Genomic DNA, 25,881 nt, shown 5'->3' on the forward strand with positions numbered 1-25,881 from the left:
ACGTCGTAACTTCCATACCCTACGTTGTCTCATTCGGGAATTCGTATATGCGTGATAGGCCTGAGTGTTGCAGGAAAATATGGTTATTAGCGCAGACCGACAAAGCAAATATTTTATTTCTACTACTAAAACCAAACGCGTTTTGAATGCCGCGTTGCGTTCTTCTGTAGTTTGTCCCACCGGAGACACCGTAGCGCGCTGGCCTGGAGCGGAAGTTTTCAAAAAGACTCTGGAAAGTCGCACATGCTCATAGATAATTTTAAGGAATAAACTACGCCTTTTTTTGTTTTGTTTTGTTGTATGTTGTCTTATTAGTGTCCCCGCAATGTTGGAGCAGGGGTTAGAAATGTCAGCCATGATTCCTGCTTTACAGGATCTTGGAAGGTACGCGTTTTAAAGAAGCATTTTAGCTAGCATCCGAGATCTGTGTTTCAATCAGGACACAACAACAAGTACGTTTTTAAACTGTAATTATATGAACGAAGTGCTAACTTGTGCTACTTTGTCTTTTTCTAGTGCCAATTCTACAGAATATAACGAGGTGGTACAAAAACCCCGTCGGATTCTTTGTCAGTTTATTGACAGGATACTGACTGATGTTGATGTTGGTGAGTTTCTTAGCATATTATATATCTGCCAACATCATCATGTGACATAAATACAAGCATGAGTGTAATGTTCATATTTTCATAATGAAACGCTTTTGTGAACAGTTTTTTTAAGTGCTTTAGTTTTTTCAACACATCCCCCTACTGATATCCTTATTGTAAAAACCTCATTAGTGATTAGTAGTAATATAGACTGTGGTATCACTGTAGGCTGACATAATTGCTATTATGATAACATTGCGAGTTATAGAAGATCAACTTACACAGACTACCCCACTATACACCCTTGACAATAGGAGGTGTCGCTCTATGCTTTCATACACACTATACTATAGTACACACACACACACACACACACACACACACATTCTGTGAAACTGCTCGTCCAAGCGGGGTTGCAGCGAGCTGGAGCCTAACCCGGCAACACAGGGCGCAAGGCTGGAGGGGGAGGGGACACACCCAGGATGGGACGCCAGTCCGTCACAAGGCACCTCAAGCGGGACTCAAACCCCAGACCCACTGGAGAGCAGGCCCTGGCCAAACCCGCTGCGCCACCGTGCCACTCCCAGGATATAATCCTATATTGAAATCCTGACTGTTGTAATATCACCCTTAACAATAACATCTCTCACCCTTTGCTGACATAACTATTTTCCTGGTAATATCTTTAGTAATAATGGACATCACTGCACATCTCTTCCTGACATACCTGTAACAGGATAAATTTTTCTTGTGAACTTCCTCTCCTAAATTCCCATTGTGAAGAATAAAATCTCCATTAACTCTCATAGGGGGAAAAAGTAGTTTCTTTCCAAAAAAGAGTCACCTAGCATTATTTAATATTAAAAATAAAAGGCTTTTTAAAAAATACATAATGACGATAATACCAATATATTTTACATATATTTGTAACTAATTATTTCTACCTTGTGTTTTTATTAATTCACACTTTATCAATAACTGCTTGTTCAGTAGAGGGGCGCGGTGGCGCAGTGGGTTTGACTGGGTCCTGCTTTCCAGTGGGTCTGGGGTTTGAGTCCCTCTTGGGGTGCCTTGCGACAGACTGGTGTCCCATCCTGGGTGTGTCCTCTCCCCCCCAGCCTCACACCCTGTGTTGCTGGGTTAGGCTCTGGCTCCCCGCGACCCTGTATGGGACAAGCGGTTTCAGATGATTGTGTGTGTGCTCTTCCAGTGAGGGATCACAAATGTGCAGAGTTTATCTTGAAAGCAGACAGTGTACACCCTGGATGGAAACATTTTGATAATTGTGCATATGTATGTTTGTGATGGGGGCACGGTGGCGCAGTGGGTTGGACCAGGTCCTGCTCTCTGGTGGGTCTGGGGTTCAAATCCCGCTTGGGGTGCCTTGCGATGGACTGGCATCCCCGTCCTGGGTGTGTCCCCTCCCCCTCCAGCCATATGCCCTGTGTTGCCGGGTTAGGCTGCGGTTCCCTGCGACCCCGTATGGGACGAGCGGTTCAGAAAATGTGTGTGTGTATGTTTGTGATAGTTAAAATAAGTTCATAAAATCCCAACCAGTGTCTTTCACTCTGCAAAGCACATGGACACTACGCTGTTAGAGGCCCTGTGTAACGTTACTCCCAAATGACACTGGATGGTTTTTATGTGATTATGAAGTTAATGCTTTATTCATGTAAGTGTAATGGTGTTCATGTTATAAAAGCTGCTCGTACAGTAGAAATAGCTCACTTAATAGTTACATGTTAACATTTTATTTAATTTTCATTTGAGGGGAAGAATACATAATAAATTTCTTTCAGTTGCCTTGGAGTTGTCCAAGAAGAGCCATTTGGAGCCAGCTTGCGTTATGCTTCTGGATTTTGTGCAACATATCATAAAATCATCGCCACTAATGTTTGTAAATCCCACATGTCCAATGGACCGATTTAAAGACGTGGGACAAAGCTGCACAGGTTTGTTGCCTGTTTTCCTGACTTCTCTAATAGCAATTGTCTATCCCCACTTTGTGTTTTATGAATGGTTCAGAGACATTTGCTACTGTCTGTCTTCATACTTCACAGATTTCAGTAAGTGGATCATTACTCGGTTTCTTCGCATTGCTGCTGCCCCAGCCTGTGAGACCTTGCACCAGAAGATTGCTTTAGTCATCTGCTCCTTACTGCATCTACTCAAAGCCAAGGGTGCACTCATATTTGCAGTGCTGGCCAAGGAAATGGTATCTCTTTCTCAGGATCTTTTCAGTGTGCAAAAAAGAAACTGTAATGGGAAAAACATGAGTGAGTTCCCAGTCAAGATTGCAAGGTTTTTAGTGAGGCCAGAAGGAGCAGAAAGTTACCTGACACCTGCCACTCTCCATCTGTCCTCTTGGGCGGCTGTTGAAGCTCTTCAGATCAGCACGTTGACTGTGCTGACCAACATCCTGCACAGTGTTTTTTTCCGGCCTGAGATCAACGCTGTTTGGGAAGTCAGCTGTTCAGTGGCAGCTCTTGGAAATTCAAAGCTGAAAAGTGTTGCTATAGCACTGCTGACACACATCATTGACCTGGGAGGGTTTCCTGATAGGCAAGCGCATCTCTTCTTTTCTGCGTATCTTCATATCCTAAGCTCTCTTGCCCTCACTGACCAAACAGACCTGCAGCTGTATGCAGGTGTCCTCAGGGATTTGTCCCAACGTGTGTTTGTCCCCAAGCGGGACACATATCATAGGATTGAGAGGGTCCACCTGGATATGGTGATGGAGAAGCTCCATCAGCTTTTGGCCAGTGGGCTCTTAGAGAAGCTGGAATCGGATGAAGCAAAAATGATGCTCTGCGAGATCTTTGAGTTCATCTTGGGCTTTGTTCCCCTCGGGTACGAGTGTGCCGCTCAGATCAGGAAGGAGCGTGTGACTGAGGTGTGCAAGGTTCTGATCAGGAGTCTGGGATTGCAGAAGACCCAGGAGGTTAGTGTACTGCGCTATGTGTCATCCATGATGTAATCTGTGCATTGAAACATGTAACTGTTAGTTACTGTTTTTCTTTTCTTCCCTTGGACCTTCATTCAGTACGTGGAGGGTTACCTGTTCGCTGCCTTGAAGAGTGAGGTGATGGATATCTTCCAGGCAGTGCAGTGTACTTCCTCAGATGCTAGCAGTGGTGTGGATGAGATTCCAGCCAAGGCTCCACGCTTGTCCTTGGAGCCACTGCTGCAGAAGTGCAAAAACTTTTCTATGTAAGTGATGGGACATATATGTACCTTTTTGAGTTTTGTGGTGTTATTCACACACTTTTGCCTCAGTCCTTCCTGAGGTTTCTCGAGTTCTTAAACCAGAAGGCAACACCAGTTGTGCATGTCTTGATCCAAAGTGTCAAGAGGTATAATTGGGCATAAACTGTAAGGTGCATGTATCAGCTGCTTTGGATAAAGGTGTAGTGGATGTGTGAGTAGTGTAATGCAATATGAAATACCAATGTAACATGTCCTTCAGCTGTGTTCAACAATGTTTCTGTGGTGCTGTCCTATCATGGTGCCATGCAGCTCCACACCAGTGGTAATGAGGCTAAGGAGCAAGCTGTGGGCGGCAGTTGACAGTAAGCTGGAGGACCTTTTGTCCAAGCTGAAGGATCAGACTGGCTCACTGTCTTTGTGCACGCTGGAGGGTGTGACTGTCCTTCTGCACCTAGCTGCTCTCTGTTTCAGCCAGTCACCTGAGAGGTAGGAAGCTCCTTCACTTATAAGCAGCACAATCACACCATTGCTTGTGTTTTGTATATAGGTTTTTCATGCTTTGTATGGAAGCATTTGTTCTGTTGTTTGAGACACCTGGCAAGCTTTTTTCCCTCTGTTGCCAGTAGGAGGGGCATCTGGTCAGACACAGAGCCTGCTAAGAAGGCCACAGACCCAGGGGGTGCATGTTCCGCACAGATGCTGGTTTGGGTCCAGCCCAGGGTGCTAAGCCAGGCGCTGGAGTGTTGCCAAGGGATGCTGGATGCTGCTACTGATGAAGACCAGCTGCAGCTCCTTGTGGACAGAACCGTGAGGATCGCAGATTCCATTTTGTACATGAGCTGTAAGTGGTGCTATTTTTCTTATAAGCTGCCATGGAGTTAGAGTATTTTATTTTTCAAATCTCAAGCATCTTGTTAATTCTGGCCTTATTAAGAAAATGAAGCTGAATCACTGAATCACAGCGTACTGTATTTTAGGGACACCTAAATGTTATTGTCATTTAGATGATGCCTTTTCCAAGGTGACTTGCAATGTTAACTTTGCAATTATCTGGCCATTTGTACGGCTGGGTATTCTTAATTCTGGGTAAGTACTACAGTATGGTCAAATGTACTAGAGGAGAAAGATTTGAACCAAAAATCCATTATATTGGTGGGGGGCAGCCTTAAAGTCTGTGCCACCTGCTTCCTCTGAAGGTTGCTTGGTCTACTATTATGCCCTTGACCTACATTGTTTCATTTACATTTATTCATCGAACTGATGCTTTAGGGTAAATACCTTGCTCAAGGGTGCTTCAGCTGAAGGTGGGGTTTGAACCTGTGACCTTTGGTTCCAAAGGCAACAGCTCTAACCACATAATAGTAATCAATAATAAATTTGTAATACTGTAATAATAAATTAATAATTACAATATCCATCTGTCCAAATGGGTAAAATTGTGATTCAGCTTAGATGAAAGCATTTGCTAACCTGTAAAAGAGACACTTTTCCCTTCCTAACAGACAGTAAGCCGAATGAGGTGGGTCTGCATAAGAGTGTGTGTGGCCTGCTCTCTTTGCCCTGGCTGTATGAACATGCATCACATGCTGCCTACCAGTCTGCGAGACTGCCTTCCAACCTGCTTGGCTTGAGCCAGAAGCTGGCCCCTTGTTTCTGTAAGTGTTGTGTTGAAGAGCAGAATGTTTATTTTCCATCACTTTTGATGAATACTTTGAAATAAGTAGATTTCACTTTACGTGCTAATGTAGTTTTGTGTACTGATATAATTATATGTGCTTATACTACCATTTGTACTTTTTCCACACAGCGGCTCGGATGCAGGCACACTGCGTTTTCCTGCTGTCACTCCTGCCCAAGCAGACATGTCCAGAATGGCGATCCTGCGTGTACCGCTGGGCCCTACAGAGCTCGAGCGAAGCTGTGCGGGCTGGAGCTGTACGTGGCTTACCAACCCTGCTCCACATCCTGGGGGTCAAGTCCTACAACCTCATTCATGAGGTCCTGCTGTATGTATCCTAAGGGGAGGAGTTTCACTAGGTGTGGGTCATATAGCAAAATGGTTTAATATATTAATGGCTTTAATACAATGGTTTAAACAACATTGTTTTAGGATGATAATGATAATTTTATAATAATAATTTAAAAGGGTGATATAATATTTTATGATGATAATTTTTTCTTGGTAAGTTCTGACAAGTATTAACTAACACATTAACGAATGAGACTCGCACTTTCAATATTATTCAGAGTCCTCACAGTAAAATGCAATTGCAAACGACTTTTTAAAACAACTTATCAAGGAGTTTTAATTTTCAGAAATTATTTATATTGCCTTATCACCCACACCTGCAGCACACATAAACAGAAGTGTTTACTATAAATTTCTGTTTAAACAACCATCTTTTCTATAGGTCAGTGAATTAATGAGTAGCTGTTTACAGTGACACTAGTCCTCACCTCTGTTACTGGCAGGCCCAAGATTCAGGACAGTGCTGTTTGCGTGAAGGAGGAGCTGGCCAGCAATATGGGCTGCTTGACCTGCTGCCTGGCTGAGAACTCTGCCCTGCCTGCCCCAGAAGGTGAAATCAGCCCCTGTGAGACCTTTCTCTGTGCCCGGCTCACTGTCTGTGCTGCCCACCAGAAGGAGGTCACTACCATTGGGGCTTCCATCTTCACCCCTTTCCTTAGGCTTCTCAAACCAGATGTCCATCACTCAGTCAAATTAGGTGGGCAGAGTCTAGTTGGAGCATCTCTACCTTACCTTACACATGTGGTACATGGTTGGATATGTCTAAGTGTATCCTTGATCCCTCTGGGTTTGTTTTCAGCTTTCATAGGCAACATCCCTCACCTGTGCAGACACGTGAACCTGAGGAATGCAGACCCTGACACCAAGGCCCTTGCGAGTGCTCTGTTAGACCTGATTGAAGACCCTGACGAGGAGGTCCGCACACTATTTGGTAGAAACATCAAACATCTGTTGGAGGCCTGGCAGGGGGAGGGCTACCTCAAAGAGGTGAACTTCAATAAATAAAATAATTTAAATGTTGTGAATTTTTGTCAGGATATTATACTCCCACATCCAAACTCAGAGATGTATATGTATTTATGTGTATGTATGTATACAGTGATGTTTGAAAGTATGCAAACCCTTAAGGATGGTCGTTATTATTAATATGCAATATATATATATATAATTATGTACTAATATAAACACCAGATTCTACTTACCTACTTGGTTTAACCAATACAACTTGGGGTTCACTTATTTTTCTATCTGCACTACTGTTTTTCTGCTACAGGTATAATTTTCTCTAAACCAACATATTGAATTGGTAATTACACACGTTATGTCAGATGAGAAAGACAGGTTCTGATTGAGTCACTATTTTGTGGTGAAACTTAAGGACACAAGGGATTTACAACATGTGCGACTTATAACCCCCTCGGACTTACGACGGCGATCCCTTCAACTTTTATATTGCTACATTATTTTTGCCTCCTGACGTTTGGTGATGACTTACAACAGGTTTATTGGTATGGAGACCAGTTCTAAATGTAGGACCATCTGTATAGCTAAGTATTTACTGAAATACTATTGCATTTATTATTTGTTGTTTCCTTTGTGTATTATAGCTTATTGTTTCACGCCTGAAAGAAGCATACACCAATGCAAAGGAAAGAAGGGACAACAATTTAAAAAATACACTGATATTCACAACAGGAGAGATTGGAAGGTACTGCCACTACCTTGAAGTTGTCTGTCCCCACTTGCTCCGTTTACTGTGACATTCACGGATTGTGTCCGATTGTCTTGCAGGGTTGCTCAGGGGAACCTGGTCTCCTTTGCACTACTCCGCTTGTTGCATTTCTTGCTCTCCAAGTCCGCCCAGGTGTCTGTCGCAGCGTACACTGAGATTCGCACACTGGCCACTGCCAGGGGCCTCAAACCACAGGCTCTTTTCAGTCAGTACAAAAACCCAGTCTGCCAGGTGAGTGTAGTACTGTGGCAAGTACAAAAATCGGTCTGCTACTTGTTACCCACAGCTCTTTCTCAGACATCCATTTTTTTCTGGTTTAATGAACTGATGCACAGAAGGAGCAATTATCGTGTCTTGAAGCTTATTTCCAATTTACCTCTTAACTGAGAGTTTAACATCACACTCCCTCCATCCAAACTAGAATGAGCTGAATATTGAAATGCTGCACGTAAATTACTCACCCTATATGGCTCAAGCTTAGCGTCAGTGTGTAGAAGTGTTTCAGCAACCCTATGACTTCCTGCGGCTTCCCAGTTCCTGGTGGAGTCGCTGCACTCGTGCCATGTGATCGCTCTCTCTGGCACCCCAGACCAGAGCAGTGTGACCCTACAGGAAGAGTCAGCACGCCAGCGAGAGCTGGCCCTCGACATCCTGTCCCAGGTGGCACATGTCTTTGACTTCCCAGACCTCAACCGCTTCCTCAGTGTAAGCAGCCTCTTTCTCCAGATCTCCTGGTTAGAGATCTAGCCAGTGTTTGGAGCTGTTTCTTGTTTTTGTGTTTCTTGTACTTCCTAAAATCCAAGTATATATTTTCATTTCTGTATATGGAGTACAGTTGTTGCCTGGTCAGGGCCTGAAATCTTGCTTGTAACCACACCGCTCATTGCACATCTGGGGGCCATGCTCCATCCTATGAGGTCTTATGGCTAATACTGTTTTAGTTAAACTGTCCTCTGAAGTTTAGGCTGGTGTTGATGCAGTTACTGGCCTAGTTAGGAATAAGACCACCTTTTACCTGCAGGACAAGTTTTATCCTTCTTGGAATGCTGTCATACAAGTCCTGAACTTTTTGTTTTTGTGGAAATTGCGCCATTCTTCTTCATACCATTACATATCCCCCAACATGTTAGTTGGAAATGGACATTGGTTGAAAGCATCTGTTGTCTTAAAGCTGTTTCTACTCTAAACTCCTTATGTATTTTGGGTACGTCTTTCCCAGAATTGTCCTTTCTTGTTACATTTGGCCATCAAATAACGTTGTGATAAGGAATGTTCCTAATTCAGGTCTAGACATGAGTTCTGTTGTTTTGTCCTTGAAGAAAATACTTAATTGCATGTCCTAGTCCATAACGTAACAAAGTGTGTGAAGTGTTAAGCTGGTAGCTGCTACTTTCTCAGTCAGTAATTCTGAGTCACCCTTTCTGTCCACAGCGTACTCTCCAGGTGCTTTTGCCATACCTTGCTGCCAAGGCCAGCCCCACAGCCTCCTCACTCATCCGCACCATCGCCAAGCAGCTCAACGCCAACCGGAGAGAAATCCTCATTAATAATTTCAAGTACATTTTCTCCCATCTGGTTTGCTCCTGCACTAAGGATGAGCTGGAGAGGGCTTTTCATTATCTCAAGGTAAGGTAGCCTCTGCAGAGCGTGCCTAACTGCACACACCCCTGTTGTCCTGCTAACAGTGAATTCTCTCTGGTTCCTTACAGAGTGAGACGGAGATTGAGTTGGGCAGCCTCCTGAGGCAGGACTTCCAGGGGCTGCACAATGAGCTCCTACTCCGCCTAGGTGAGCACTACCAGCAGGTCTTCAATGGTCTGGCAATCCTGGCTTCCTTTGCTTCCAGTGATGACCCCTACCAAGGGCCCAGTGACATCACTACATCTGAGCGAATGGTAAGGCATTTCAGGGTTGTGAAATGGTTGACAGGGTGCCTTCAACTTAAGCAAACAGGGCTAGGCTACTGAAGCAAAGTAGAAATTTTGAAACTCGATGTCGGTATGGTCTCAATAGTTTAGCGGGTATCTTGCGCTGCAGAGATACTGTAGGTTGTGAACATTCACGCGATTAATTTTTGGAAATACAAATATTTCACAGTTTATTTTCAGCAGCATGTTCATCATTCAGTTTTTTTTTTATTTCTGTTGCAGATTGAAAGTGCTGTTTAAAATACACACACACACACACACACACACATTTTCTGAACCGCTTGTCCCATACGGGGTCGCGGGGAACCGGAGCCCACCCGGCAACACAGGGCGGAGGGCCGGAGGGGGAGGGGACACACCCAGGACGGCACCCCAAGCGGGACTTGAACCCCAGACCCACTGGAGAGCAGGACCCGGTCCAACCCACTGCGCCACCGCACCCCCGGTTTAAAATAAACCAAGAAATTGCCTTTATTTTCCTTTCCAGGATGTCTTTATTTAGCAGCAAAATACACTCAAATAGAAGAGAATCACAAAAGGATTGCCAGATCCCCTTCATTCCAAATATTTCAAGAAGATTTTATGCTGTTTACAGCTCTTATCTGAAATTTCTGAATTTAGTCTGGTCAAAAAGATCAGATGAGGAAAACTATACATGTTTTTGGGATTAATCAGTTTTTTGGTAATGGATGGAAGAGATTTAATGAGAATTTTTTAAATTTTATTGTAGTTTGAGGTTTTTACAGAACCTAACCTGTTAATAAGTGGGCCGAAGAGTATGTTTTCCATGTTAATTGCAATCTTGTAAAAGCACCTTTCGAATTAGAAACAAACTTCCTGTCCCAACTATGTAAATTGTTGGTCCAATACTAGATAAGAAGGTAACTGAGCATCCTCAGTGAGGGATATGCACAGTGACAAGCAATATGTTTTAGATGTTTCTATTTCAGCATCTGGTTTTTCTTGTGTTTCCTTCCAGGCTGACTACTTGCAGCCCAAGTTGCTTGGCATCCTGGCCTTCTTCAACATGCAGCTGCTGAGCTCCAATGTGGGTGAAAAGGACAAGAAGAGGATGGTGAGTACTGGTTGCAGGGGCCCTCTTGTTGGGGTACAAACCTTGTGCCCAACCTGGCTTTGTTGCCCTTAATCTACTCTTAACCCTTCTCATGTAGGCCCTGGACAGCCTGTTGGCACTGATGAAGCTTATGGGCCCCAAGTACATCAGCTCAGTCAGGGTGAAGATGATGACCACGCTCCGCACTGGCCTCAGATGCAAAGATGACTTCCCAGAGTTATGCTGCAAGTGAGCTGCCACTGTAGCACCTCTGTGCTCTTTCACAGACTTGAGTCTTCTAAAATTAAATCTTTAATTTCTTCATCTTTTTTCCAAGAACTTGGGATTGCTTTGTGCAGTGCCTGGACAAGGCCTACCTGGGACCCCTCCTCAGTCATGTGATTGTGGCCCTGCTTCCGCTTATCCCTGTTCAACCCAAAGAGACGGCAGTTATCATGCACTACCTTATTGTGGAGAACAGGTGTGTGAGGTGTAGGACTGCTCAAGGATGGCACTGATCGCTGATTGATCATTCCTGATTACTTTCATGTGGACTTTTGTACCAAGGGATGAAGTTCAGGATTTCCTCCATGAAATCTACTTCTTACCTGAACACCCTGAACTGAAGGAGATCCACAAGGTTTTACAAGATTACAGGAAGGTCAGTACAGTTAGATGGCTAGTGGTTTGAAGGCTAGAAGAGTAGTTTTTAGACTTCTCCCAGTAAAGTTGCTCATAGAATGACTGGGATTTAACAATGAGGACATTTCCCACCACAGCAAACGTCCAAGAGCACAGACCTGCCAGCAGCACTCCAGCTTTCCATGAGGGCCATCCAGCATGAAAATGTGGATGTCCGTATCCACGCCCTCACCAGCCTCAAGGAAATGATGTACAAGAACCAGGTGAGAGGGCATGCATGTGCAGTTGTCACTGAGTCTTCTTATGTATGAATGGGCACCTTGTCCAATCACTACACAGCAGCTCTTCTTTTAAGGTGATCCAGTGCCTTTGGCATTGTTAGTTGCTATTCAATTAGTCTGCAGAAGATATAGCTCTTCACTCATCTATCCTGGTAGATTGAACACCTCTGTGGTCTTCATAAATTCTGAGCTGCTATGATTTCATCAGGTAAGAAGACTGGAGAATCTATCTGATAATCACATGGTTGAACATTAAAAGAAAATTTAAGAATGGATAGGTCTTCACTTGCATGCTGTTGGCTAAATGGAGCGACAGACAGTCAGATGTGATATGAAAGTAGGACAGCCCTCAGTTTTGACACCCTTTTGTTAATGGCATGTTCCCAACAGGACAAGCTGCTGAAGCACGTGATGGACAGTGAGACAGTGGAGCCGGTCATCTCCCAGCTGGTGATGGTGCTCCTGAAGGGCTGTCAGGACACAAACCCGGAAGCAAGGCTGTTATGTGGAGAGTGTCTGGGAGAGCTGGGAGCCATCGACCCTGGCCGGCTGGACCTGTCCACCACGGACACCCAGGGCAAGGGTTCCACCTTTGTGGTAAGATGGCATCTTACTTCTGAGACCATAAGATGCCTTTGTTTTGCTATGTGCATAAACTCTTGTAACATCACTTCATGAGTTTTTTAAATTAGTTTTTTAGTTTGCAATACTTGCTTTTTCAGTACACAGTAACTTTGATTTTTTAGTGTGCTTTTTCAGTTATTGTCCTTTGTTTTAACAGAGTGGGGTGGAGGACCCTAACTTTGCTTATGAGCTACTGACTCAGCTAACCAGGACATTCCTGGCCTACGCTGACAATGTGAGGGCACAGGACTCAGCAGCCTATGCCATGCAGGTAAGTATTAGCCTATCTAGCTCCCTAGTGTCCCCTAGAGTCATGCTTTTATATTGACATAGTCTTCTGTGCTTCATGGTGGAAGAGGAATTTACAACTGGACATTTGTTTTTCAGAAATCCATTCAGGATGGTAATCTGTTTTACCATCTTCAGTCTTCTGAAGACATCAAACCTGTTGTTTCAGTGTTGTAAGTGCTTACAGGACTATTGGCACACATTGTTGCTTTCTCTTTCACCATTCCACCCCTGAAGGAGCTGCTCTCTGTTTATGAGTGTTGTGAGAGCCGCACTGACTCTCCAGGCCGGCGGCTTTGGAGGCGGTTCCCTGAGCAGGTGCAAGAAATCCTGGAACCACACTTGAGCAGTAGGTTAGTTGGTCTCAAGTGTCTCTCAGTTCAGTGTTACTCTGTATTCTTCCTGTCCTGTGGATGAGGGTAGCCACTTGAGATATGTTTTCCATGGATTTTTCACCTTAAGGTACAAAAGCTCTCAAAAAGTGCAGAACTGGTCTAATCTGAAGAAACCCATCTACCTTAGCAGTCGTGGAAGCAAGTTTGCAGAGTGGTCAGCAACCTGGGCTGGATATCTCATAAGCAAAGTAAGTCACTTCATAATTAACTTGATGAGTTTTTTGTTTTTCAGTTTTTTGTTTTGCTCTTGGCCTTTAACTGTATCCTGATAGATCTTGTTTACTTTGCAGGTTAGGCATGAGTTTGCTAGTAAGGTCTTCAACTGCTGCAGTTTCATAATAAAACATGACTACAAGGTAACCATATACCTCCTGCCCCATATCCTGGTCTATGTGCTTCTGGGCTGCAATCAGGAGGAGCAGAAAAAGGTACAGTTCAGGATCCACAGTTTACATTTACATTTATTCATTTAGTTTTTCTCCAAAGCGATGATCTCGGAGCAATGAAACATCTCAGTGCTAGTTGCGCATATTTTAATTTATGCCTTAAATTTACAAGCTGTAACAGACTCTGTTTGAGAAAGGTAAATTTGCAAATACAGAACTGAGGGCAGAAGACAATATACAGTGTACAATTTCGCTCCTTTTCAAAGTGTGCCGTAGCACTTTTTAACACTGGTTTAGTGTGTGCTATAGTTGTGTTTTCCACTTTTTACTAGCATGCTTTTCCTGTGGTCGTCTTCTGCAGGTCAACGAAGAGATAATGGCAGTACTGCAAGAGGATGACTTTCGGGCAACCCCCTTGCAAGACAGCATGTCTGGGCTGAGCCAGCTGAGCACGCAAACAGTCTTCTCCATGGTGGACCATCTCACCCAGTGGTCCCGACACAAGTTGCATACCCTCAGTGCAACCAAGTCGGATTCTCGCTCCTCCACTTGTGAGTGTTCCTTCTCTGTGGCCCCCTTGTTTCTGAGTAATAGAATAATATCTTTTGTTCTTTCATGCTTTGATGGTGATAGTAAATAAATGGAATTGCATCTAGCTTTCTGTGTGGACAGGTGATTTTGTGAACATGAAAGAATTATTTCCTTATTTTGCTGATTTGTCCGCACCGAAGAACTTTTAAGAGATTTAGTATTGCGAAATAGTTATTTTTATTGTGATGTCAGGACAAGTATAAAGTGACTACTCTGAGTGGTCCACTGTGGCACCTTGAACCATAGTAAAATTCTCATTTCTGTAAGTTTGGGTGTATCCCTTGAAATTAGGTTACAACTCCATTCTCCACTTTTTCTCGTTTATAGGTATGGAGGACAGTGAGTACCAGAGTGTTGTGTCGTTCCTCAACCGCATTCCCCAGGATGTTCTGGCCAAGGCATCATTTCGGTCCAAAGCTTATACCCGTGCTATTATGCACTTTGAGTTTTTCATTATTGAGAAAAAGCAAAACATACAGGACCATGTCACCTTCCTGCAGGTAAGAGCATGTTATTATAGAGGATTTTTGAAATGTGGCGGGCTGTGGTGTTCTGAATTTTGATGTAAAACTCATAGGTTTTAGATTCAAACCATTGGAGGGGTGATGAGATACTCTGGCTCACCAAACTTGGAAAAAAAATGTTTGAACTTTTAAAATTGTTGTTTCCACTCTATATTTAGCTTTAAGTTAATTTGACTGACTTCATTTAATTGATAGTCCTTGTAATTTAGGCAGCCTGTTTATTCCTCAGTTAATTAAGAGATAATTAGAAATAATTTGAGTTTAATTTCTTCTGCCTTTGCATTGATCTTGCTGAGTATTAAATTTAGTTTGTTGTTGGTTGTAGTTGGCCTCATACCTTTTCCCGAGGGACAATAGATTATAGTCAAAGAGGCTGTAGTACGTCAGGGTTAAGTCTTGCTGGGATTTGAAATGATTGCCTTTTGTCAAACAATGCAACTTGTGTGGTTTTCGCTGGCTGATTGGCTGAGCATGGAAATGCACCTTCCCTCCAATAGACATTGTATGTGGCCATGCATGAACCTGACGGCGTACGTGGGGTCAACGCCCTGCGGAAAGAGGAACCTTCGCTGCGGGAGCAGATCCTGGAACACGAGAGCATCGGCTTGCTGCGCGATGCTACTGCCTGCTATGACCGTGCCATCCAGCTGGAGTCTGATCAGGCAGGAGCTGTCCCCTCCTGTCAATTTAGTAGTTAATCTCAGGGAGTCAGACTCAGTTTTCCTTATACAAAGCTATTTGTTCAGTTCTGTTTTAACCCAAGTAGTAACATACCTGCTGTTACTTCTTCTTGTCTCACTTTTGGTTTCCATCCAGTTGATAGTACAAATGAAGTCTTTGCTCCTTTCCTTGTTTTTTTTTTCCTTAGATAGCTCATTATCACGGAGTGCTGAAGTCTGTTCTAGGGCTTGGACAGCTCTCTACTGTAATATCCCAAGTCAACGGAGTACTTGCCAGCCGGTACTGTGCCTTTAATGTCACTCTGTGCTTGAGAATGTGCGTGCATATTTGGTTTTAGCAAAGCTTCATCAAAATTTCAGTTTACTGCTTTCATCAAAAGTTTTTTCTGTTCCAGATGTCAGAGACAGCCCTTTTTCTTAAAAGTATCTAAACTGTTTGTTTTGTCTGTATTCTTTTGAAGGCCACAGTGGAAATCAGAGTTAAACACATACAGGGTTGAGGCTGCCTGGAAGCTAACACGCTGGGATCTGTTGGAGGATTACGTAGCTACAGGTGAGCGATATGAATACAGTGCAGACTGCTTTTCTAAGTAGTGCTATGGTGGTCAGGAGACCCATCAAAATGAGCCATGATTTAAACACTCACATTTAAAGCTGACCGTCCTAAAATAGCATTGAAACAAACCCATGCAGTACATGATACACACCCCCCAGCACCACAATTTGATTTTGTTTAGCCAAAATGAAACTTTTACACCTTATTATAAAAACATAAAATATTGTATGCAGAGAAAAATCAGTGTCCCATCTTGTTTTTTTTACATACTGGTCATCACCAAATAACATGTCTTAAGTTAGAAGCCCTTTATTTATAGAAACACAATGTGTTGTGATCAGAGATGGACATGATTTGTTAGCAATAATAAGAAGTTTTCTTTTGTTTCCGTTGGTAATAGACCAAAAGTCGAGCACATGGAGTGAAAGACTTGGTCAGATGCTGCTTGCAGCCAAGAAACAAGATGCAGAAACTTTCTATGAAAAATTGAAATTGGTTAGAAAGGAGCAAGTGGTTCCTTTGTCTGCAGCCAGTTTCGAATGGGGAACATATCAGAGAGGATACGAGTACATTGTAAGGTAATGTCTCTGAAGTTACCATAAATTCACTCAATCCTCCATGTCTTATTTTGTCTGAGACTTGCAGTAGGGGCATTTGTTTTTTTCCTATTTGCATACAACTTAATTTTATGGTAGGTAGCGTAAGGGTTTAGAAATTAATTTTGTAATGAAAAGATCATGTATAGTTAGATGTGGTAAATTTCAGAGTGCAGTCCAGTTTCATCCTGGAGCACCTGGTAAAATGACTCAAGTTAAACAGTTGCGAGCTTTGAAGACTATCACATGCTCTAGCTAACAGCATCAGATTTCAGCATAGGAGATCTGTAACAGGTACTGTTTTACTATGCTTCAGAGCTCACATGTGAAGTGGGTAACGAGGGGGTGGAGTCTTTCCAGAGTGGGCAGCGCTAAACACAATTTTTTCTCTGGTATTTGTAGGCTTCACATGCTCTCTGAGCTAGAACATGCATTCACTGAGCTGCAGAGGCAGTGGCACAAGGATGGACACCCCAAGGAGCCAGATCCTATGCTTAACTGGCATCTCCGGTTGGAGATGACCCAGAATTCATTCCGAGCCAAAGAACCTATTCTGGCGCTGAGGCGGGCCATCGTCAGCCTCTGCAAGTGGTACTAGTGGAATATATCTGTCATTTTTACACTTTTGTGTGGCGTGGGTGAAGAGGCTGAAACTATCCAAGTTCTTGAAACTAACTGGCCTTAGTTCTTTTTGATAAAGCAGTCTCCTACTTTAATAGGTCTGTCTGTCTCTCTCTCTCATTTTGAATTAATCAGTTATAATTGCAATTAAAATTATACTACTAGTAATCTTTCACACTTTACAGAGTAATTTGTTGGGTGGATGGTGAACCTGAGAACCTTCACAAGTCCAGCAGCACTGCCTAGTGTTTAAGCTCATTGTCTTAAAATGGCATTTAGAGCAAATGTGAATGTTCTGCAGGCCTGCAAGTGAGGAGCTGGTGGGTCAGTGTTGGCTGCAGAGTACCAGGGTGGCCCGGCGTGCTGGCCATCACCAGACAGCCTACAATGCTCTGCTCAATGGCGAAAACTCTCGGCTGCCAGAGCTCTTCGTGGAGAAGGCCAAATGGCTGTGGTCTAAGGTGGGGCAAACAGAGCACTGCATAATAATCTTATAAGAATGTTGTAGTGTGTGACTTTTTCAGCCCTAACAGCTTCATCAAAAATACCGACACACAGACCCACTGGCCAGGGCCAGGAGCAGGACTGGAGAGCCCGTTCCCAGTGTTTAGATGTGGTTTGTGTCCCACCTCAGGGCGATGTTCATCAGGCGTTGATCGTCCTCCAGAAAGGTGTCCAACAGTGCTTTCCCGAGGATCAGCCACTGACAGATTCCAAAAGTATCCAAATCAAAGGCAAGGCCATGCTGCTTGTGGGCCGTTTCATGGAGGAGACGGCCAACTTCGAAAGCAATGCCATCATGAAGGTGTACAAGGTAACAGTGAGAATTCATCTTTGAGGAATAATGAGCTTGCTCTCTTTTTAAAGCAATTCTCAGCAGCCAAACATATGGAAAACTTATTGTCAGATATTGTAATTGACTGAGGGTAATTTGATTGTTTCTGGTCTCTGGAAGTTTATCCCTGATATCGAACGAAGAGCTGGAACTGCAGTGTCAGGACATGTTTTGACCAGAACATACTACTTAGAATACATTTCGGTTACTAATCTACTTACCCTTGAAGCACTATGGCCATCTTGTATTTCCAAGTTTCAGACAGAAGTAGCACCGTTTGGGCCACTGTTAGCACGGGGAAACTACCTAAAGCTGGGGTGAGATCCACGGTGCATGTTGTTTGCATTGAGTACATTTCACAATTCAAATTACACATGCTTTTCAGCTTACAAATACTGAAGTTGTGAATTGTGAAAGATACATTTCCTTCAGAAATATTTATTTTTAAAAAAATGACATATTATTTTCACTTTATTTATAAAATTTCTCAAATTAATTCATAAGAAACCTTACAGAGTACTCTTTATTATGGTTATAGCTGAAGATTTTGTAGAATGTAAGAATCTACCTCATGAATAAATTGAGGTAGATCTTTATTGTTAAGCTTTAACTGATTGTGACTTAGAGGTGAGTTCATTTGGAATTGTAGACAAGTTATAAACAGTCTTCTATCCCTCTTGTGTTTGTAAGGTTGAGGAGCCAGTGTACAGTAAAGCCAGTGTACAAAATGGATAATTCTCTTGTGGGCAAGCAGAAACTTTGAAAAATCTTACTAGTGTTTCTTTGTAATATTCTCTAATGTATTACAGTTAATGAGTTGAATTGGGAATTTTTGTCAGTCACAGTCAAGGCTGCAACAAAAACCTACATATCATGAATTCCTAACCCGAAATGATTTTTAGTTTTTCTTTTTTTTTTTTCTTTCCTATTTAAGAATTGTCCACTTTTGCTCAAATAGGAAAAGTATCTCATTTCTTTTTTATTTCCTGCTTTAGGATGTCACCACACTGCTGCCAGAGTGGGAAGATGGGAATTTCTACCTTGCCAAATATTATGACAAGCTAATGCCAATGGTCACCGATAACAAATTGGAGAAGCAGGGCAATCTGATTCGTTATATTGTCACATTTTTTGGAAAGTGAGACTGCTTTACAAACCTTTTCTTCTTCTGACACTAGCTACACTTTAACAGTTGTTGTTAGTTAATTTATTAGGTGTCTTTATCCTGGGCAACTTATATTTTTTGATCCATTTAGGTAGCTGAGTATTTTTATTTGTGAAGTTCAGGCTAAACTTCTTTACCCTGATCTCACTACTGCAAATGCAAACAACAGGGTAAACTTGAGGTTATAAGTCCAGGTCTTTAGCTACTGCACCAATTCCTGTATTTATTGGAAAGAACTCCACCTGTCTGCTTTGCCATTAATGACCTTCTCTACCCCAACGCAAACAGAGCTCTGCAGTTTGGGAACCAGTATATCTACCAGGCCATGCCCCGAATGCTCTCGCTCTGGCTTGATTTTGGCGCCAAAGTTTTTGAGTGGGAGAAAGGTAATGACACAAGTACTGTGTATATCCATATATGGCTTTTTTTTGTAATCTTGAAGTGAATAAATTCAAAACTATTCATATTATAGTTCTGAAGTAAAAAACTTTCTTAACAAGAAGGATCACAAGCCATGAGTATGTTATTGAAATATGTGAAAATCATAATCATTAGTAAGGTCATGTAAGGATAAACTGTAACTGAAATAATTACAGTGGAAGTTACCCTCTTATCCTACTAAGGTGTTACCTTTCCAGTATGCACAAGTATGGAGATGTCAAGGAACTCTGCAGTGGAAATCTGCCCGCTTGTCCTTTAAGCCGTCTTGTCTGTTGCACAGCTGGGCGTGCGGATCGGCTCCAGATGCGCTCCGATTTGTCGAAGATCAATGCAGCCATCATAGAGCACACCAGCAATCTTTCCCCATACCAGTTCCTCACCGCCTTCTCCCAGCTCATCTCCCGAATGTGCCATTCCAATGATGAAGTTTTTGCTGTACTGCTGCAGATTATCGCCAAGGTCTTCCTTGCCTACCCGCAGCAGGCCATGTGGATGATGACAGCAGTGTCCAAGGTCAGGACCATATGTCCAGGAACCCTTCTCTCTGAAACCGCCCTTATTTTACTTTGGTGTTTTAAAACACACACATTAAGCTGTTAAATTTTTGTAAGTATTCAGTAAGCTGTTAAATGTAATCAGTATTTAGTGTTTCGTAAGTAAATTTAAATGTGCTTTTTATAGATTCATAAAAGATACGTAGTACTGTGCAATGTGTTTCAGTGTTAAGGGAATGAGGGGGGGAAGCATTTGCCTGTTTATGTACTCTTCAGACCGTAAAGTGAAGTTGTTTCTTGCTGCAGTCTTCCTATCCCACTCGTGCCAACCGATGCAAAGAGATCCTTAACAAGGCCATCAGCCTGAAAGAGACACTGGGGAAATTCATTGGTGATGCCACCAGGCTGACTGATAACCTGCTGGAGCTCTGCAACAGACCGGTAACACATACTGCAAGAATGTTCATTAGGCCTGGAGATGCAGGGAGAACAAGATGACCTCAGTTTCTGCATCATAGCAAGTCCGATCATAGTATAAAGGGAACCACAATACTTCCTTCTGCATTCTGGCAGCTAATGTACAATGGTAGTTTCTCGGCTAGCTGAAGTAGAGTTTGCAAAGGGAATTTCAGACGTTATTGGCTGGCTATGATAACATGCAGCTTACTTTCATTGCTTCAGGTGGATGGGAGCAGCACCACGCTTAGCATGGGCATCCACTTCAAGTTGCTGAAACGGTTGGTGCAGGAAACCACCTTCAGCCAGATCCTGATCCCCCGCCAGTCTGTGCTCATCCCCACACTGCCCTCCACTGGCGGGGCCAACCCCAGTCATGATGCATTCCCCGGACACTGGGTCTACTTGGCTGGCTTTGATGACAGTGTGAGCTCCATCTTTCCAGCTGGAACATGTGTACCAAGACTACTGTAGATTGAGAGCTTGTGTTGGTCTTTTGGCTCTCAAGTATTCATAGAAACTACACCCTGGACAGGATGCCATTCCATCGCAGGGGCAGTCATGCCTAGAGTTGGCATTGGACTCATGTCAGAACGTAGCAATACCAATTGTGCCACATGCTTCACCTATAGAAACTACTACACACACACATATACACACACTGGTGGAAACCGCTTGTCCCAAGCAGGGTTGTGGCGAACCGGCACCCAACCCGACAACACAGGGTACGAGGCTGGAGGGGAAGGGGACACACCCAGGACAGGATGCCTGTTTGTCAAGAAACTACTATCATTTCCTTATTTAAAGTTTGCCTGATAAATGACATGATGTATTCCATAGAGTCAGCAATACTTATACTGGGATGAATCTGTAGATGAGGGTGAAAGGAAATGGTGGGTTTACAAGGGTTACATGCAGATTACTGTACATGTTAGATTGTAAAGATTTTTTTCCTGTTAGCTTTTTATTGTGCTGCAGACTGCATTGTCTTTCTTATAGAAGGCGGATTGGTGTTAAGGTGTGTTCTTTCCTCACGGGCCTTTCAGATCGAGATCCTGGCCTCTCTTCAGAAGCCCAAGAAGATTTCACTGCGTGGTTCAGATGGGAAGTCCTACACCATGATGTGCAAACCCAAAGATGACCTAAGGAAAGACTGCCGGCTCATGGAGTTCAACTCCCTCATCAACAAGGTTCTACAAAAAAGTCTACCTATGACTTTACCTTTGAGTTGTGTTTAACAGCTTTCTGTTGTTGGTGTTCCCATCCAAAATTGGGTAGCCCATTATAACTGTTTAGAAAGCAATTATAAAACACAGATGATCACCTAATGTGTTTCATCTTTTAATAGACTTCCTGCTTAATCATTATCACAAGTTTTACACTCTTTTTTGGAATTTGTCTGAAGACCTCCATTCACCTGAAATGATACCACTTTGTGTGTGTGTGTGTGTGTGTGTGTGTGTGTGTGTGTGTGTGTGTGTGTGTGTGTGTGTGTGTGTAACTCCTGAATTCTTCATTTGATACTGTTTGGTCTTTATTGTAGCCTGACCCATTAATTTGTATTGCTTCCACATTTAACCTGTCACAAAATGTGAATGAAATATGTAAAATTCAATGAAACTGAAGTAGAGGCCTAGGTAGTGTGGAGGATGTTGTGAAGCCCTGTGGCAATCAGATGAAAGAGACCATATTTCTGACAGATAAAAATTGTAAATTGGTCAAATTTCAAGCACACACACAACTCAACAGTTAAAAGACGGACCTCAGCCTTGGTCTTGGTGGTCTTCGGTATATGCAGATTTACACCGCCCAGAGCACTTGGTCGAATGGTGTTTTTGCACTAATAATTTCCCTAGTTTAGCTGATATACTCACATGTCTCTGTAGTGCACCTTCTAACAATCTAAACTTGGAGAAAAAGTACAGGATCAAAGATTTTTTTGCAGTCAGCTTATTATTTGGCAGCCGTGCTGTGATGCTGAACCAAGAGTGACACACACGCTGTCCTTGCCGTTACTCAGTGCCTCAGGAAGGATGCTGAGTCCAGAAGGAGGGAGCTGCACATCCGGACGTATGCTGTGATCCCACTCAACGAGGAGTGCGGCATCATTGAATGGGTGGACAACACAGCTGGCTTGAGGCACATCCTCACAAAGCTGTACAAGGAGAGGGGTATGTTTGTGCCATCTACTGGGTTCTCCACTTAGGGTCTTATGTGGGGGAAAAAAAATCACAATGCTTACTAAAGTATGACTGTTCAGCATGTCCAGTGTTAGTACAGTTACCTCTGGTTTAGTGTGGGCTGGTATGTGCATATGTATCCCTTGTTCCTCGTCTCCTTTGAGCAGAGAAGACTCGTTGATGCAACTCCTCCTTTCTACAGGGATACACATGACTGGGAAAGAGCTGCGGAAGTGCATCTTGCCAAAGACAGCCTTGCTCCAGGAGAAGCTCAAACTGTACAAGGAGGTTCTTTGTGCACGACATCCTCCTGTCTTCCATGAGTGGTTCCTAAGGACTTTCCCTGATCCCACCTCATGGTACTTGGCGTTTGCCCAGTCTGCAGCGGACCTGTCACTGAATGTTTTCCTCAAGAGTGTCAGCTTACTGATTACTGCTTACTTGGTATGGGGCAACTCAGCAGTTTAAGTGGCTGGTGTGGATCACAAAAATAGGATAGCATTATACCATACAAAAAGGAAATTAGCTAAATCTTTAAAAAAAAAAAAAAAAAATGAATTTTACAAAAAAGAGGACTAAATGAAATTTAATGTCATTTGCCTCAGAATGTTTTAAGTTATATTTCAGGTTTTCAGAAACTGGTGAAAATTTGAGGAAGGCAGATTGAAAAATACAAAGTGAAAACTGAGAGAGTCATTTCATAATTGTTGATCAGTGATTGCTGAAGTCAGGAGATCTCTGCGATTATCATTGGCAGGTACAGCAGTAGGTCGGCCTACTGCCGCTCCACGGCCGTCATGTCTATGGTGGGCTATATCCTGGGCCTTGGTGATCGCCATGGTGAGAACATCCTGTTTGACTCCCTTACTGGAGAGTGTGTGCATGTGGACTTCAATTGCCTTTTCAATAAGGTGAGCACAGACAGAAGCTCAGCGTAAGAATATTTGTTTCTTGTCAGGGTGAAGTCAGTCAAATCATTCTCTTCATTGCATGATGGGATTTATTCTTTTTCTCCTTTAGTGCAGAGTTGATTATAGTTCTGTGGCATGTGTGCAATGTGTCTTACTGAGTTTCTTATTTAACACCACTGTTTTTCTTCTTATGGGTACAAGAGCAGTTGTATCCTGAATTAGTCCATGTTCTTTGAAACAGCAGGTTACATATCAGTGTTTTATTTGCTTGTTTGTATGCTTGTTTGTTGATATGGCCATTAAGAACAGGAAGTAGAGGGGTTCATGGCATTTACACAGTAACCATGTGGCATTTTTCTTATTCCATTTTGTGTTTATCTGTTCTGATACAGGGAGAAACATTTGATGTACCAGAGGTTGTCCCATTCCGGCTAACCCCTAACATGGTATATGCCATGGGCCCTATGGGCACAGAGGGACTCTTCAGACAGGCCTGTGAGGTCACACTTCGACTGATGAGGGACCAGCGAGAGCCTCTCATGAGGTGTATAATATATAATATAAAATATACATCCTTCTGTTAAGTCCAGCCTCACCCTGCACTAACTACTGTCAGTTATCACTGATGTTGAACCAGTTCTTAGAGCATAGTTATTTTCATTGGGACCCAGAATTAAACATGGGCTCTTAATGGTTTTTTTCAGTGTTTTGAAGACGTTCCTGCATGACCCCTTGGTGGAGTGGAGCAAGCCAGTCAAAGGCACATCTAAAATTCAGGCCAATGAGTCCGGGGAGATTGTCAATGAGAAGGTAGCGCTGCCAAAGGCTCTCCTGTCCTCTTTTTACTGCACTTGCAGTTTACCAGTGAAAAAATGTCTAACATTCATGTAAAAATCCACTAGCAGTGGGCTGGTCAGCTCTTTATGTATGTTTTGTTAATGTGATTTAAGAACCATTCCTCACACAGGTGGTCCCCGATTTATGGTGGTTCGACTTATGATTTTTTTCGACTTTATGATGGTGGGCTGGTGGTAGAGATTCAGTAGAAACTTTACTTTGAATTTTGATTTTTTTTTTTTTTTAACCTGGCAAGAGATATGTGGAGTGATACTCTTGCGATGCTGGGCAGCAGCGATCTGCATCTCCCAGTCTGTCTTGCAGAGGTGTGTGTTAGGCGTATTAAACAAATTTTCGACTTACATACGATATTTTCGACTTATGTTGGGTTTGCGGAACGTAACCCCATCGTAAATCAGGGACCACCTGTATAACAGTATTTTTTTTGGTATTATAGCAGTGGCTGGAAGATTTGTGGAATTTATTGATAAATATCCAAAATGATCCTTCAGGAGTTATTCAGAGGATTTTTCAGTTTCTGATATTTTCCATTTATGTTTTGTGAACTCTTCTCCTCCAGGCAAAAACCCACGTACTGGACATTGAGCAGCGTCTGCAGGGGGTGATAAAGAACAGGAACAAGGTGATGGGTTTGCCCCTCTCTATTGAGGGCCATGTTCACTACCTCATTCAGGAAGCAACAGATGAAAACCTCCTTTGTCAGATGTACTTAGGCTGGGGACCTTACCTGTGAAATGTACATCACCCACAAACTGGGTTGAGTATGGCTGATGGCAGATTGTACTGTATTGCACTTTGCTCCATTTGTTAAAATGGTAGAGAATTAAAGCTTGATTTATGATCCAAAAATACTTATTTGGATTGTTTTGGGATTAGTTGGCCTGTGAGTAGTTATTCATTGAACTGAAAATATTTCCATCAAAATCCTGACAAAGATGTGTTAATGTTCAACGGGAATGTGGAAACTGCACATTGTTGGCTAAAATAGGGTCTTTTTTTAATGGGAATTCAGACTTGTGAGCAAATGTTATTTGTACTATAAAATTCAAATGACAAGCTATAAACTCTCAGAAAATGCCTTATGATAAAATTATGTAGGATGCCAGTCCAAGACAATCTCTCTCTCACACACACTACGGGCAATTTAAAGTCACCAATTCAACTAAATCACATGCCTTCGAACTGTGGGAGGAAGTGCACATGAATGTGGAGAGAATATGCAATTTCACACAGAATAAGCAAGGTCTGAACCCATGTCCATACTTCCAGTCCGGGGACTGAGGAATAAACCAACCAGATGAAATCAAATAATAGTAACATAAATGAGGGAAAGGGGGTAGAAACTGTGCATACAAATGTGTTATGTTCAAGTGATTTTGAACGTATGGGTCTTCAACCTGCATTAAAGCACTTCTGATATGTTAGGCTTGGTTTTCAAGGAGATTGCCAAAAGATAAGACTAAAACTTTGACCAATTTTGTACAAACATGCAACCTTTTCTGGCTCAGGAACATATTTTTTAGCAGTGTCTTAATGAAGTGTTATTTTAGTTCCAATGTTAGTGCCTGTCAGAGGAACCTTCCATGCTGTCAACATCAACTATTTGGCCTGATTGTTTCTGTACTATTTCCTGACCTGATACTTCAGTCTTTGTACAGTGGCTTTTAAGACTAGTTCCCCCTCCTTCTCCAGTACCCTGGATCAGCACATTTACTCTGACTTGACACAGTAAGAGTACCCTGCTGTATAAATCGATTAACCACTGACTGTAAAGTTGTCTGGCTGGTCACCTGGGACAAAGTTACCAGATGAGAAAG

At 42.8% G+C, this 25,881-nt stretch overlaps 1 protein-coding gene across 1 annotated transcript; it reads left to right on the plus strand.

Moving 5' to 3' along the window:
- Positions 1-220: 220 nt before the first annotated feature.
- Positions 221-24,991, plus strand: atr (ATR checkpoint kinase). Its single transcript, XM_018753801.2, has 47 exons — positions 221-384; positions 517-608; positions 2,390-2,542; positions 2,651-3,531; positions 3,634-3,800; positions 4,107-4,283; positions 4,424-4,638; positions 5,300-5,452; positions 5,605-5,803; positions 6,270-6,523; positions 6,626-6,813; positions 7,434-7,534; positions 7,618-7,789; positions 8,093-8,263; positions 8,990-9,184; positions 9,268-9,453; positions 10,466-10,561; positions 10,659-10,789; positions 10,878-11,021; positions 11,108-11,201; positions 11,320-11,445; positions 11,854-12,060; positions 12,245-12,358; positions 12,613-12,728; positions 12,838-12,958; positions 13,061-13,198; positions 13,518-13,707; positions 14,075-14,247; positions 14,769-14,933; positions 15,140-15,231; positions 15,413-15,504; positions 15,908-16,085; positions 16,506-16,694; positions 17,026-17,185; positions 17,359-17,538; positions 18,555-18,697; positions 19,013-19,110; positions 19,446-19,678; positions 19,966-20,100; positions 20,341-20,541; positions 21,162-21,305; positions 22,136-22,286; positions 22,498-22,654; positions 23,053-23,206; positions 23,599-23,750; positions 23,911-24,016; positions 24,624-24,991. Exons 1-47 carry the CDS (start codon positions 326-328, stop codon positions 24,795-24,797), a joined length of 7,917 nt encoding a protein of 2,638 aa, XP_018609317.2. The 5' UTR covers positions 221-325; the 3' UTR covers positions 24,798-24,991.
- Positions 24,992-25,881: the final 890 nt, after the last annotated feature.

This window comes from Scleropages formosus, chromosome 3 (assembly GCF_900964775.1).
Source record: "Scleropages formosus chromosome 3, fSclFor1.1, whole genome shotgun sequence".
Taxonomy (NCBI): Eukaryota; Metazoa; Chordata; class Actinopteri; order Osteoglossiformes; family Osteoglossidae; genus Scleropages; species Scleropages formosus.

What these genes read in the sequence shown, in the direction of transcription:
- atr (XM_018753801.2), top strand. Translation starts at nt 326, where the DNA reads ATGTTGGAGCAGGGGTTAGAAATGTCAGCCATGATTCCTGCTTTACAG. An exon ending in TCCAGCTGGAGTCTGATCAG is followed by an intron (nt 14,934 to 15,139) that starts GCAGGAGCTGTC and finishes TTTTTTCCTTAG; the next exon opens with ATAGCTCATTATCACGGAGT. An exon ending in AAAGCTGTACAAGGAGAGGG is followed by an intron (nt 22,287 to 22,497) that starts GTATGTTTGTGC and finishes TCCTTTCTACAG; the next exon opens with GGATACACATGACTGGGAAA.